At 31.9% G+C, this 15,644-nt stretch overlaps 1 protein-coding gene across 7 annotated transcripts in view; it reads left to right on the top strand.

Moving 5' to 3' along the window:
* Traf4 (TNF-receptor-associated factor 4) overlaps positions 1-12,944 on the top strand; it is a 62,688-nt gene extending 49,744 nt beyond the window's left edge. For 5 of the 7 annotated variants that reach the window (XM_064354754.1, XM_008197722.3, XM_008197731.3 and 2 more), the window contains 4 exons: positions 5,428-5,532; positions 8,388-8,549; positions 11,373-11,951; positions 12,226-12,944. In XM_064354754.1, the coding sequence (XP_064210824.1) occupies positions 5,428-5,532; positions 8,388-8,549; positions 11,373-11,951; positions 12,226-12,579 (1,200 nt within the window). In that variant the 3' untranslated portion in view covers positions 12,580-12,944. Of the gene's footprint in view, positions 1-314; positions 682-5,346; positions 5,368-5,427; positions 5,533-8,387; positions 8,550-11,372; positions 11,952-12,225 lie in introns of those variants that run through there. The other 2 variants (XM_962441.5, XM_064354755.1) reach the window with 2 other exon arrangements.
* Positions 12,945-15,644: the final 2,700 nt, after the last annotated feature.

The following is a 15,644-nucleotide window of genomic DNA, read 5'->3' as shown; positions in this document are numbered from 1 at the left end:
ACCGCAATTTGCTCCAGAATTACGTTACAGAAGACAAATGTTACGTAAAAATGTAATTTTTATGAAACAGTGCATAGAATTCAAAATTTTACATAATTGTGTGTTATGATTATGAAAATTCTTCCACAACCAGAGCGAAATAACTATAACGCTTAGAACGGATTAATGCAAAACCGTTAAAGATCTCGCCTGATACGTAAACTAGGAAATTAATAGACATTTTGCACTTTTAATCCAACTTGAAGCAAAACAAAAACCTTCATCCATCTCGACGAAATGGAAACCGTAACGGTCGCATTGGCCTTTCAGAATCCTCCCTGAAAATACGTTAGGAGCTCCCACCTCCGTGCACAATTACAAGCAACAGCTGTTTTTCAAACACACAAAGAGTGGGAGAAAGGCCATCGAAAGGCCGATTGAGTACAAGAAGAAAACAGTTTGCTTCGTTGATGCGCACGGTGCGGAGTGAGTGTCTCGAAAATGGTCCGCAGTCTAGTCCAGTGGACTAAAACCCTGAGCTTTCCGGCCCGGATCTCGCCCAACAAAAGCTCAAAGGAGAGTGTCATCAGCAACCCCGGCAGTCCCACAATCACGCCGACTCCCAGCAACACCTCGCTGTCCCCGCAATCGAAAACCGAGATTAATAACATGAAGAATAGTTCTCTGAATGAAGTTAACCAAGTAAGTGGCTATTTCGGGTCCAGAACAGGATTTCTGCACGATTTGCAGCGACACGTCCATAAATGCGGGTTTTATAATTTAAATTCGACTTCCTTCGGACTTATTCTTCCGTGGCTCGTTCCTTCTAAGCGTTTCATAACCGGAATTATATCATTACGCATAGTTAAATTAAGAGAGCATATCGCAATATCATTATAGTCCTCAGCGTTGTTTTAATTTCCGTCGAAATTCAGGTCAGGATTAATTGCATAATTACGGGTGATAGTAATAAGGCGCCGCATGTCGCGACTTGAGATGTCTTTGAGGAAAGCTAAATCAACCTGTTCGACCTCTTAGATCCGTTAAGCGAGAACATGATTATTTTGCACTACTTTTACTTGGTCTCGGTGCGTTTTGCCACATTTCGAGTGACCAACAAGGTCATTAGGGCAAGTTGCCGCAAATTCGGAGGGTAGATAAGGCAAAGGGTGAACGTTGGGGTTAATCTTTCGGGGAATTTGGTTATCTGGTTTGTGTTTATTTTGGCTCATTTGGACCATAAAATGAGTCGTTCAGTGGGACCTCGAGTACAAAGAATTATTATTTCGTTGGAAGACCACCCAAAGCAATGCTTTTCAGATGAATTTTATAAACTGTGACACTAATAAGTAACAACAAAAAAGGGAAATGTATCTCGTGATTTCACTTTTAGTAGTGCAAAAATTTTATCTTGTAATTATAAACACACTTTCTTATTTTTTATTTTCTACGGTTTCTGTTAAATTATCTAGAAATTTATAATTATGTTATTAATCTGTGCTGTAGCCAACCTCCAAATAAGTTTCAGTTTGCAAATTATGTTTAATTATTATTTAGTTGGAAAAACAATCGAGTTATTGTTACTCTTTTTTATCTTTCAATTTCTAATACAATATAGTGTCTTATTATCTAAGTGACCTATTTTTTGAAATATTAGTGATAAGCACAAAATGTGTGTTAAAAGCGGTTTCATTGATGCGTAAGGAGACTTTCTTGAAATATTTTATTATCAGATTTAAAACCATATTACGACATATTGTGACATCATTTTTAATAGTTTCAGTAGAATACTAAGCAATTCGTAAAACATGTTAAAATGTTTCAACTACTTTAGAAACCTTCTAACGTTCAAAACACAATTAAAATAATTATGTTTAATCGAGTATGTCGAGTATAACAGATGATTTAAACGTTTATTCTTGAAAAAATACTACTAATATTTAATTAAACTAAAGCAGTTATAATTCATTCATTAACGATGAATTAGTTGTTAATTATAATTTTATGAAGTGTTACAAAAACAAAATCAAGCTCGATATACAGCGTAAAAGTTAAAAAAATAATTTATTTTTGTTTAAGTGTGTAACTTTATTCAAAATTTTACTACAATTTCTTGTAATGAATATTAATTAATTAAAAATATTGCTGTTTTTGTTCTGAAATAAGTATCCGATTTTACATTAAAAATGATATTATATGTCGGACATTTATTTTGGACTTCTTGTTGGATTTTCTTGGCGTGGGAACGCTCTCTCACCTGAGGACGACCACTTTGTGGTTGAAACGTGTTGTGCTTAAAATAAACATTTGGCGTCTCAATTTTTAAACTCTGTTTTCGTTAATTTATTTTGGAATTTATAAAATTCAAAATATGAAAATATTAATCGAAATATTAGGATTTTTAGAAAACAAGTAAAAATTATTGCTAACCAAAAGATTACGTTTTTATGGAATTTAGATTTTTAATTTGTATTTATTTAATTATTTTTTGGACTAGCGACCTTTTTTTGAATAATTTATTAAATTTATTATTACAAGGAATTGTAGAAAAATTCTGCATGTGAGTGTTTATTACTTATTAGAGTTTGAGATATAGTAAAAATACATATAGTACTTTTTAACAGACTCACCTTGTATTCTATTATACAGGGTGTTTCACATAACTTTATGAGGCTTGCGCCTAATATTTGCATCCAAAAGTCACAAAACACTAAATACAAAAATACGCAATAGACGGCATGAATATGATCCTAATCTATTTATCTTAATCACTAACTAACTAAAAATGTTGTAATTTTTCGAAGGGGTGAACAAACTAGAGAAGACTATCCAATTTTTCAAAATTTGTAATCAAGTTTGTATTGGAATATGTATTGTTGGTGCCATTTTACAAGCGCATGTATCGTAAAAACATGTGAAACACCCTGTATTTGTGCTGATTAGTTGATTATGTTTAGATTATGTTTAAATGTGAATAAAATAAATAAAATAACAGTAAGATCTTTAAAGATGGCAACAAACAACAGACTGGTACAAATTAACATTAACAAAAAGAACAAATTAACTGGTGGTGTTAACTTTAAGGAAAATTACTGAAATAATTTAGAAATTAGTAATTATTTATTATACAAGACGATAGAATTTTATTTTGTTTTTGAGAAGATAATTGTGAATTTTATCGATGGGTACAATACAAAATTGTATTTCATCCTTCATTATTTTGTTTGACAGTTATAAACATCAAAAAATTGTGAATTTTATTTCTCTAGACAGTCTAGACGATAAAATTTCATTTTACTATGAAGTCAGTTTTGGATAAAATATGATTTTATCTTTGATGAGTGATTAAAGTTCATTAAATGATAACAAAATACATAAATAATTTGAATAGAAAATAAAGAAAGAATAAAATAAGGACCAGTTTATAAAAGCATCATTAATTTAATCTACAGTTAAATGCATGATTAAACTGACCACGTGACCAAATTGAGCCAATTTGATTGGTCTGTTCGCGTTGTTAGCTTTTAACAACGAATTAATATTTAATGAAGCTTTCTATAAACCGGCCCTAAGACTTTTATTACAGAACAAGCCCCAATAAGCGGAAAAATGCAAATGAGATATTATTAAATCTTTTTATATTGATACTGTTTTTAAAATCTTGTTTTGTTAAAAGCAGATTTTGTCTTTCGAACAAGGATCTTATTATCTTAGTATCAGTTGAAATAGGGTTTTTTCAAAGAAATTATTAATGTTATTTGTCTGTGGGTTCCTAGGACTAAGGGCCAATATAGAACCTCTTTGATTTTCATTTTATATAGGTAATACAGAGGTCCAACCGAGCTTTCGCCTTCTGTAGCTCAGTTATTATTAAAAGTGTTTTAATATTTTGTAGATGTTATACTCTACTCTAGGACACATTTTAGGAAAATATTTTTGATTATACTGAGTGTCCTAAAATGTATGACGTAGAAAATGCTTACTATTTTTTTCCTGACATGCTATTTTTTTTGCTCATTTGAATACCCTTTAAGCTCCTGTTCCTGAAGTTTTTTCATATCGGTTCAAGGATTACTGTTCAAAAAATAAAAACAAAAAAAATCGATGTTACACTTCTAGTTTTCAAATTAATAAAAAATATTAACAGTGCTTTTTTGATATTATTACTACGTACGTGTTGAAGAAGGTCTATCAGACTCACTAATTAAGTTTGATTGATCTGAATTACTACAGGTGTTTACAATTTATTTCCAGACTCCAAGTTTTGAGCCTTTTATTTTGCTTATTTTAAATGTGGAATTGAAAAAAAAACATTTTTTTCTTATTACAACCTTCTAACGTAAATCTCAACACATTCGGGGTTATTTCCTAATCAGTAAAGTCATTTGTCATTGACAGAATGCGTTATTAGCAAATAATAATATACTACATAATAAGTAATAACTAAGCTACAGAAGACGGCAGCTGAGCTGGACCCCCCCTTATATTTCGACTTTATTTTATTTGAAAATTTTGATATCGCTGTGGCACTAATTTTTTGTTTCAATTTTTCTCTGATTGACTTTCTTATGGACAATGATGTATGTTAGAAAATAAAATTTTAATTATTTTAAGATTTTTAGCGTATACGTAATATTTAAATAAAAACTATCTACATAGACTGCGTGGCGACATCCAGTTTGTATTTTTTATTGTAATTTCCTAAAGCAGCAAATCTAGATTAGCTTGAACTCTTTCGTGGTCAATGCGATTGTTAACACCTGATTGTGGGCGGAACTAGTCCACTTTAAACCGTCTCAATTTTTCGAATTGATTTATACTCCCGAATGATTTATCACAAGTGCAAATGAGCCACAAAACACATAAACAAATCGAGATCGGGCCTCGAACCACAATCCATCAAAACATTTCTCTCATTACGACTCCGATTGCCTTTATTACGACCCAAAACTTGTAATTTTCTCCCGTGTGGGACGTTTACAGAAATGTGTGTTGAAAAATGGTCTACTTTACTCCGAACAGGTGTGATTCCAACACCCACCTACATATTTGGGTGCGAATTACATTCGTGGGTGTTCAAGCTTCACGAATTTTTGTCAATTTAATCCAGTTGTATTTTTGGCCACTGATGCGGGTGGCGACTCTTGGGTGGCATGGGCTGGAAGCGTGCTAAATTGGCTACCCCCAACAGGGTTGGCTTTCAACGAGGCCAAATTTACGGCCGCTTTGTGCAAGTGCAATAAATATTTCCCAGAGACGGTCATGATTCAATCGTCCATGTAGGTTGCTGCATTTAATGAACTTATTAGGACACGATGATGTCATATTTGGTGATTAACCATGATCGATGAATGAAAGTCGTGTCATTGATGTGTGAAATAGTTTGAGGTGCCGTTATAATGGTGCGAGATGAAGGCAATTTTCACATGTTGTGTCTTTTTGTTGCAGATCTATCCCGACCCGGAGTCGGAGAAGGCTATTATGAGCTCTGTCGTTTACTGCATACACCATAAGGAAGGCTGCAAATGGTCAGATGAGCTCAGAAAATTGAAGGTATGTACGAAACAATGTCATAGGTGAACGGAGATTAAGTAGTTGGTGATATCACGAAACTTGACTATTTGTTTAACCGGAAGTTGGAATCCGTTAGTGAAACCATTTTGCTGCACAAGCAAGAGACAAGTAGTTGAAAAAATTATAGAGGATTTGTTACACAAAGGGGGAATTATTCGGAGACGCGGAGTTTTCCTCTATTGCATTTCCTGTTCATTATAAAATTTGCTTTTTCGTTTTTCACAAATAACCATTTCATTATGAAAAACTAAAAATTAGGGAAGAAGCACTAGTTTTGTCTGTGAAGATTTTTGCTTTACTTTATTTGTGACCTTGGTGGGTATTAAAAAATTACGTGGCCTTGCCACAAAAGTAATGTTTTTTAATGTAGTCTAGTTGTTTTATTTAACCACAAATGTGTCAGTCATTTGTTTGCCGACAAATAAAAAATTAATATCTGTTCTTTAACTTTACTGAGCGAATGTATTTAATAAATGGGCAAATCTAATAAAAATAATTCTTTTGTTGTGTTAATAATTAAATAATTATTAATAATACGAGTGCGAAAACATAAGCTTAGGGTTCGAGGGCTGTCGTTATGCAACGAGCGTATGCGAGTTGCATACCTAGACACCAGAGAACTTTGAGCTTGTGTTTTCGCATTTTAATTTAAAACACGTTGCTATGAAAAGCGTGTTTTAAAATAGGTATCAGATATTAAAAAGAAAATTTAAAATGTTACCAAAAAAAATTTTTTTTTCGATACCTAATTAAAAGAGAGATAATCTAAATTTTTTTTTCAAACCATGATTTAGTTATTAGTTATTACAAATGATTAATTATTCAAATTATATTTTGTTTAGATATTAAGTAACGTTGGGAAATTATTTAAAATTAGTTATTTCTGTTGGCAATTCTGAAGTTAAATTTTAAGGGTGGTACCAACAGCTTTGTGGGATTGTTATATTAAATAATATTTATATTTACTAGTTGTAGTCTTCTGAATTGTTAACTAAAATACACTTTTAACTCTTACAAAGAGAAACAGTCTGGATCACTTCGTATTTCACGAGTATAAATAAAAAAATTATTAATGAACTAAATTTAAAGCATTATCTTTGTAACTATTTATTAATACGCAAAAATATTCTATAAAAAAATGCAAACAAGCTGAAGCAAAACCCCACTTAAGAAAGATCACAGTCATCAAAATGAAATAAATACTTACCTATTACAGGTCAACATTCTCCTGAATAAAAAATCAAATAAAGTAAAAGGATTTCTGTGGTTTCCCACAGCTTAGAGACGGCAGTGTAAAGCAAAATTAAAAAATAAAAGGATTAAAAGCCGGTTTATACAAAGCTTTGTGAAAATTTAATTCATTGCTAAAAGTTAACAACGTGAATGGACCAATCAAATTACTTCAATTTGGTGACCTGATCAGTTAATCACGCATTTAATTGCGAATTAAATTAATGACGCTAAGGACTGGCTTATAGAAGCGTCATTAGTTTAATTCACAATGAAATGCGTGATTAACTGATCACCTGACCAAATTGCAACAGTTTGATTAGCCCATTCGCATTATTAAATTTTAACCGGCGCTAAATCTTTTCGACTTGTTCCATTTTTCTTTCAACAAAAATTTTGTGTTGATAAAGGAATTTGTGAATAATATTAGTTTATTATCAAAAATGTTATTTAAATAATAAATACAATAAAAAACTGTGAATATTTATTCCGATTTATTCCAGTAACGGAATAATAAATAATTGCCAATTTTTGAAATCAAAATTACATACTTAAAAAATGATTATTTACCAAAGCATTCGTTGCTTCGTTTTTTTCTTAATTATTGTATTATTTATTTCACAAATAAAAAAATACATGTTAATCAGTTTTCAAGAAATGGTATTTGAAAAGATCTTTAAGGCTATGCTCCATGCTTAAGGCTTATTGTCTCTGAAAAAATCACTAGAAATGAGAGAAAAATCACCAGATTGGCATCACTGATCGACGCTTTACCACTGTACCCCATTTTTTTACTTAAAAACTTATAATAATTTTTTTTCTAGAGTTGTTTTTAATCAAAAGTTAGTTGACCTGAAACGGGACAATTAAACAATTTGGGGGTTGGTACATTTTTTATGTTTAAGAACAATTTGCAATAAAATACAAAATTATCAATTTTATATAGTATTTTTTAGGTACTCACTGTCTAAAAATAATTATTTATTAATTTATTAATTCTTTATATCTAAACCGGACACTTATTTTTAAACAGTGAGTATTTAATAATTATTTTATAAAATTGTTAATTTTGAAATAAACTAGAGTAAATAAAAGCGGACATCTATTCTGGAACGGAGGAAGTACGATTTACTTTGTAAATCATTAATTTAAATGTAAATAAATTTGTAAACTTAAAATTAATTTAAAAAGATGTATATTTCCAAAGAAACTACACGGTGATTAATAATTGTCGTTAATAATCTAAAAAGTTTAGTCATTTCATAAAAACACCAATTAAAAGATATAAACATAATTCAGTTGACAATTTAAACTTGTACTTATTTAAAAAATTGGAAATATTACCTGTGAAATGTTTATTTATTCCTTATTGTAATAAATTTTGATAAATGCTCAGATGCAATTTTTGTAGATTCTGTTATAAGAATATTTACTTCATTTGTAAAATCTACATATCTACAGCTAATTAAACCTCTCCTCAAGTGCCCACTTTTCGCCAGCCCCACACCATCTGCTTATCACCCGTCCAGTCATCGACCTCCGCCTCCACACTTAATCCCTCCTATTAATAACATTTCGTCTAAATTGAGTAAATCACCTTTCAGGCCCACCTAAACTCGTGCAAACACGACGCCATCCCCTGCACCGGCAAATGCGGCGCCCAAATCCCGAGAGTCATCATGGACGAGCACCTCAAAACCACTTGTCCTCAGCGGCGCGCCAGGTGCCAGTTCTGCAACAAGGAGTTCACCGGCCTAGTTTTCGAGGTACACAACCACCTAATCTAATCGTTTTTTTCTATACCTACAGGCTGTTTTGTCAAAACCCCACATTAGAAATATTGAGAGTTCTAATGATGACAGTCATCTGAAAATTTGTATACAACCTTAATTCGTTAGGTCTTGTTCAATAAAAATATTTTTAGGTTGGCGGCACTTTTGATTATACGGGAAATCGCTGTCAACTTTCATATTTTAAGTGGAAAGATATGATTTTTGCTGCGACTTTAAGTACCCGAGTTATTTTAAGGGAGTCTTGGTCAGCTTTCCATAGACTTAAATTTAACCATTTTCCAAATATTTACGGTTTTTTGAAAATTTTTTGATTTGCACTTTTCACTTCAAATAACAATCACTCTGCCATTTTCAAAACTAGCACTTTGCCCTCGCTGCTGATATAGAATTTTAAAATGAATTACTGGGAATTTAGAACAGTGGTGCCTTTTTTTAAACTTTAACTTGTTCTTAACCAGTTCTCATATTAGGAACTTTACCCTATTGTTTAAAAACAGAAAAATATCTTTGAAAACAGTCAGCGGGAATGTAATATTATAGAAAAAAGTTTAAAAGTAAATAAATACACATGGTGATTTTTTAATAAATAATGGAGACGTTTAAAAATCTTGTGCATGTTTGGTGACACAGGCGCCGACTACATGGGTGTATCAGGACACCCATTGAAATTTGATTGTAAATAATGTTCAGAAACTTAAGCTTAAAAAAAACAAATTAAACAAATCGAGATATAATTTCTTATTTTTGCATAAATTGAGAATTTTTTATCAAGGGCAGCAGTCTTGTTAAAAAATAAGATAAGTTGAAGAAACTACATATATATAATATTGTAATTACTTAACAATACTAACTTATTTGAGCTTCTTCTTTGAAATAAGATAATTTTGCTCTAATAGTAAACTGGCGTGTTTGGCAATATCTGGTACTAAAATTTACTTGTAATAAATATTACATACCAATAATTAAAAAAATGAGACTTATGAATAAAATAAACTTTTTTTGAAAATTGTAAAAGCGATTCTAATTGAATTCTTAAACAAAAACTACCTTGGACGAAGTCACCTAACTCATTTCTTTATAAATTAGGCATTTTTTAAATAATTTTATTTAATTAATTTTTGTTAATTAAAGGCCATTTTCATTAAAGAACTAAACATCCAGTGGCCAGCGGACTAATGAAACCTATACCTATAGTATTTTATAAACTTCTCAAAATTAATAAAATTAGCAAAAAAAGAGCGAAGAACTTGTTTTTGGTCTTTATTTTTTTATTTAAACACCAGTGATGAATATTCGAAAAAAAGGTTATTGTTATTACTTCTAAAATTTTGGTGTCCGAGATAGAAAAAAATTCAGTTGGCAGCCCAGTCTCTAGTTCGAGGTTTGTTTGCATAGACCAGTGGTTCCTAACCTTCTAAAATCCAATAAAAGTTGGCAAACCGCTTGTATAGCTATAGCTGTTAGAAAACAATAAAATTTGGTAGGATATTTATTTTTTGTTGTATTTTGAATTGAGTGAATGTTTATGCATACGAATTAAAAAAACTAATTATTTAGTTTTTCCTTATATTTTTTACTTATTTTTTTATTTTAAAATTAATTACAAAGCGCAGTAAATATTATGTAAGGGATGTTTTTTAACATGTTAACGTTGACACCATAGTCAATTCATTCCTAGGAGTTTTAGTAAACGAAGTCAGGTCCAGTGTTTGATTAATTTTGAAAAAACATCATTAAATGTTTGTAAAAAATCCTACTTTAAAATTTTGATATGAAAATTCAGAAATAGGTGCAAATTCCGTATTCATGATAGTTTTTGATGTAAATGTGTAACAAAAAGTGCTTATTACTAACACTGCAATTTTCAATTTTTAACAACAATGTAACGAAAATGCAAAATAATCATTTGAGGCAGGAAGCAATTATTTGAAAGTGGGTGATTGCATCGAACTTTACGATGGAAAAGAAAAAAGTGCCAATTTTATTTTTACACTAAGGTTGAAGAAGAATTTAGAACTTGCTTCAACTCCAAGCTCAGTTGAATTCAAATAAATAACAGATAGCTTATAGCCGATCTTTATAACATCTAATTATTGTTTCCTTCGACGAATAACTTTTTTCACTAAAAGCGCCCTTTTCTATTAATTTTTTTGTACGAAAAACTTATTTTTGTTCATAATATTGTATAATATTATGTCTGTTCCTAGTAATAAGCGTTGGGTTTCGTTTTCATAGACACAAACAGGTGTTCGATAATAACGCGTTCAACAAACAGAAGTTTATATAGAATCCATGAAAGTCTAAATTTTAATAAATCTTCAACATGACAACATAACTAATTTTTTAAAGTAATTTTAGGAACAAAAACAATTAACAAACGCAGCTCATGACCCACGGAGTCTGTTAAGTTTATTTAATTTTTTAAATATTTAAGTTTAAATTTTTAATTATCATTTTGTAATTTTTTTATTAGCTTTTAAAATTCCGCCATTACAATAATTTTTTGGCGAACTCCCTGTATACACATCGCTAACCACCGGTTCGGAAACACTGACATATACCAACAAATATCTCCACAAAAAATAATCTAATGGTGGTAAACCACAATTTTTTGGAAGCCAACTAATAGCAGTTCCATTTCTTAGAGATTAGAGTGCACCAAACTTTGAAAAAAAAATACCGATTATTTAAAAAAAATTGCATAACAAATTCTTTTGAAATATAAACGCCAAGATGTTTTTAAAACATATCGTCTCTATTGCGAAACCCTCTATATAAAATAATTATATCTTACAGAACCACGTGGGCAATTGCGGCTACGAGCCCCTCTACTGCGAGAACAAATGCGGAGTCAAAGTGGCAAGACGTCACTTGAGCCAACACAAAGTGAGCGAGTGCTCGAAACGACTCCTCCCGTGCAGATTTTGCTCGAAGGAATTCGTCGCTGACACACTTTCCGCACACCATTTGAAGTGTGGAAGGGTTCCAGTGGCGTGCCCCAACAGGTGCGACGTCAACGTGCTCGCAAAAGAGGATTTGGAGACGCACCTGAAGGAGGAATGCACCGTTTCAGTGCTTAGTTGCACCTACAAGGACGCAGGATGCCGCTTTAAGGGGCCTAGATACTTAATGGAGAAGCATTTGGAGGAAAACAGTCAACAACACTTAGCCCTAGTTTGCACCGTTGTTACGAAACAACAACACCAAATCACCTCACTTAAAAACGCCCTCTCCAGGCTATCCCTCAACTACTCTGGGACCCTAATCTGGAAAATCAGCGACTTTTCCGAAAAAATGACCGAAGCGAAGAATAAAGAGGGGATGGAGTTGGTCTCGCCGCCTTTCTACACTAGTCAATACGGATACAAACTTCAGGTTTGTACCTTTATCAAAACGCTGGGAATACGGTTAAATACAAAAAAGTGTAATGAATAAAGTTGTATTAATTAGTGAATTGGTTGGATTTAAATTAATTTAATACGATTTGGCGCCGATTCTGTATAACGCTGGAAGCGCCCTCATTTTTACGATGCCGTACTAGTTTTTTGGGTGCAGAAAATCCTGCGACTTTGTATCACGTTTCGTCTCCTAACTTATAGTCTTCCGTAGCTTTAATAAATAAAATTATAACTAATTTCTCTTTTATCAGGCTTCACTCTTCCCCAATGGAAACGGTGCCGGCGAAGACTCCCACATTTCCGTCTACATTAAAATCCTTCCAGGGGAATATGACGCCCTCTTGCGCTGGCCCTTCGCCCACTCCGTCTCGTTCACCCTCTTTGACCAGTCCTCCTGTCCGGAGAAAGCGTGCAATATTGTGGAAAGTTTCATCCCGGACCCCACCTGGAAAAACTTCCAAAGGCCGAGTAAAGAGCCCGATTCCTTGGGCTTCGGGTTTCCCAAATTCGTGTCACATGAAATGTTGAAGAAGAGGCATTTTATGAAAGATGACACGATGTTTATTAGGGTAAAAGTTGATCCTAGTAAGATTGTTGCTGTCTGAAGTGTTTACAATTTTCGGCTCTTGATCTCATTTTGTACATAATTGTAAAGTTTTGTAAAAAGCGATAAGACTGTATAGGGTAACACGAAAGATGTGTGTGTGTGTGTAAATAAAATTGGAATATTTTTGCACTAAAATATTCTCTATTTCTGGTTAGATTGCTCAGGAAAATTGTAAAATTCAAAATTGTAGTTTGCTTTATTTTTCGATTTTTTTGTGATAGCTGGAGAAGACCAAAGTTCTGTTTATTTCTGTGTAAATATAAGGCGTAAGGACATGTACTTCGTACGTAAGCGATAGTCATTGTTAGGTTAGGCTTCTAACTAGTGGATCATTTTTATTTTAATAAATCCTTTTTTACATAATTTGTTTTATTTCAATCACCAAGAGAAAAACTGATTAATTCATAATTTCAAACTAATATGTGCGCAAAGCAAGGGTTTTTTGAGTTTGAAGGTGTTAGTTTTTTTATCGAGACCTTAAGGTCGATATAAAAAATATATTCGAAAACTCAAAAATAAAAAAAAACAAAAATGCAAGCTTTTTATTTACTATTAGGTATTTTTTTTTATATTTTTGCAGCCATTAAAATTCTGCCGTCCTGGGCCATTTAGCCCACACGTAAATATGCCACTTGTTACGAGCGATTTTTGTAACAAATCTTTACCTGGAACTCAACATTCCAATTTTATTATACAAGGTGTTTCATACAGCTTTACTAGAAAATCTTAATTTGTGCTCCATTTCACTTCAAGAAATGCAAAAACGTTGTTTCAAAATTCTACTATGAAATGAAATGGGATATACAAGGTGTTTCACACAACTTTACGAGGGCTGTGCCTAATGTACGCATCCAGATATACAAAAGTCACAACACACTAGACACAAAAAATGCTCATTTAATTATTTAGTTTTTGGCAACCCATGGCAGTAGTTGTCAGACTAAACATTGTTTTATTAATAGTAGTAAAATACTTTTTTCAGAAACAATTATTATTTGTTCTCTCAAGAGACAATGTGAATATCTATCTTATAAAATGTTTATAGTCAGTCTATCTTAATCACTAACTAATAACTAAAAACATTGCAATTTTTTAAATGGGTGAACAAACAAGAGAAAACTATTCAATTTTTCAAAAAATGTAGTCGGGTTCATACTACAATATGTATTATTGATTGCATTTTATAGGCGCCTGTTTTCTAAAATTATGTGAAACACCCTGTACATGTGTTAATCAGTTATTAAAGTTCTATTGTCATTAAAAGTGTTTTTTGTAAGTGATGGAATAGCTTTTATATCCTTTAGTGTCTACATAATTAGGCGCAATTGTATAAAATACGCTAAACTGCATCTCAAGTTTAATAATAAATTATTTCTTATCCTCTCTTGTGTTATGGTACAGGCAACCAATAATACAGGCATTGACGGCGCTTGCGTGTTAAAAGTGACAATTGTTGACATTTAACCATAGAATAAGAGAGACATTTAGAGCTCGGAAACTCCGTAAACGACCACGATAGGCGGAGCCAATGCGTACTTCATCGAGTGGGGAGATTGAGCAGTGGCGTAGCAAAAAACTATTCCATGATCAAGAAGGGTTTGAGATTTATAATTTGTAGTAGTTACTATTTCCTCTATTCAATAATAGCAAGATGAAATAGTAAAAATCATATCTAATGCTAATACACGTTGATCTCCTAGAAATACAAAGCAGAGACGTCGAATAAATAAAAATACTCAATGAGTATCGAGTAAAAACGCGTTTATTGCAAAAAATGTTTCTACTGGTATTTTTATTATAACTGGTAATATTGAAATGTTAAATTTTAAGACGAATTCCCTACAGATGTAGGGCCACGCCACGCCACTGTTTTCTACCAACACCCTTAATTTAAAGATTGGACTCGTCCGTGACGAGTTTTCGTCTCTGCGCACTCCTACCACCGTGGACGATTTGTCATTTTGCGGACTCTAAATCATCTTTTGACCATTGTAATGTGTTTCTATTAAAAATTAAAACTTTACTGCATTTAATTTCTGAATTTTTTATTCTTATATTGAAGCACTGCAAACCGATTTTTTTCACACCCTTTAAATCCTGCAATTTTCTTTATTTTTGCAGGAGATTAAGCCCTTCGATAGGGCCTTCGACTGTGAAAAAATCATGTTTGAACAAACACCCTTTGGGACCTTATGAATTTTTTAAGATTCTTTAAGATTTTCCTATTTTGCAAGCGTTATTTTTTTTCACCCCTTTTATATCCCGCAATTTTCTTTATTTTTGCAAGAGATTAAGCCCTCCGATTGCGCCTTGGACTGTAAAAAATTCATGTTTGGACAAACACCCCTTGAGACCTTAATGAATTTTTAAAGATTCTATAAAATTTCCCTATTTCGAAAACTTTATTTTCTTTTCATCCCTTTTATATCCTGCAATTTTCTTAATTTTTGTAGGAAATCAATCAAGAAATATTGGTAATTATTGGAAATAAAAAAAAAATACGTGACAAAAATAAAATGCATCTACATTTATGGCTTCTGCGTTGGCTACTATTTGTAGCAAAACAATAAAAAGAAATTAAAAACAACACCATTAAAAAAATCTGTATTTGCATAAAAGTTACATGTTATCAATATTATACAAAATAAAAAACACACAATACAACATAATATGTGGCACTCAAACTATAAGAAATTCAATACCACAGATAAATTGAAGGGAAAAAATGCACCTACCTTTATGGCTTCCACGTTGGCTACTGTTTGTAGCAAAACAATAAAAAGAAATTAAAAACAACACCATTAAAAAATCTTTATTTGCATGAAAATTACAAAAAGTGACATAACTTAAAGGGTGTAAAAAACAATCAAGAATACATATTATATTTAAGGATTGCTCTAAAGGGTCAAATTAGCTAATAACTAATTTGTCCAGCAAGAACCACGTGGAGGTTTAGAGCATTCTTGCCAGGAAAAAAGGATATAAGGATGAGGTAAACAATGATTATTTCAAATGAAGGGAATGAAGGAATTATTGGTTTGTGAAATGAAAAAATAGTACACA

This window comes from Tribolium castaneum, chromosome 2, assembly GCF_031307605.1.
Source record: "Tribolium castaneum strain GA2 chromosome 2, icTriCast1.1, whole genome shotgun sequence".
Taxonomy (NCBI): Eukaryota; Metazoa; Arthropoda; class Insecta; order Coleoptera; family Tenebrionidae; genus Tribolium; species Tribolium castaneum.
Note: the sequence above shows the minus strand (reverse complement) of the source record. Positions and strands in the feature narration are given on the sequence as shown.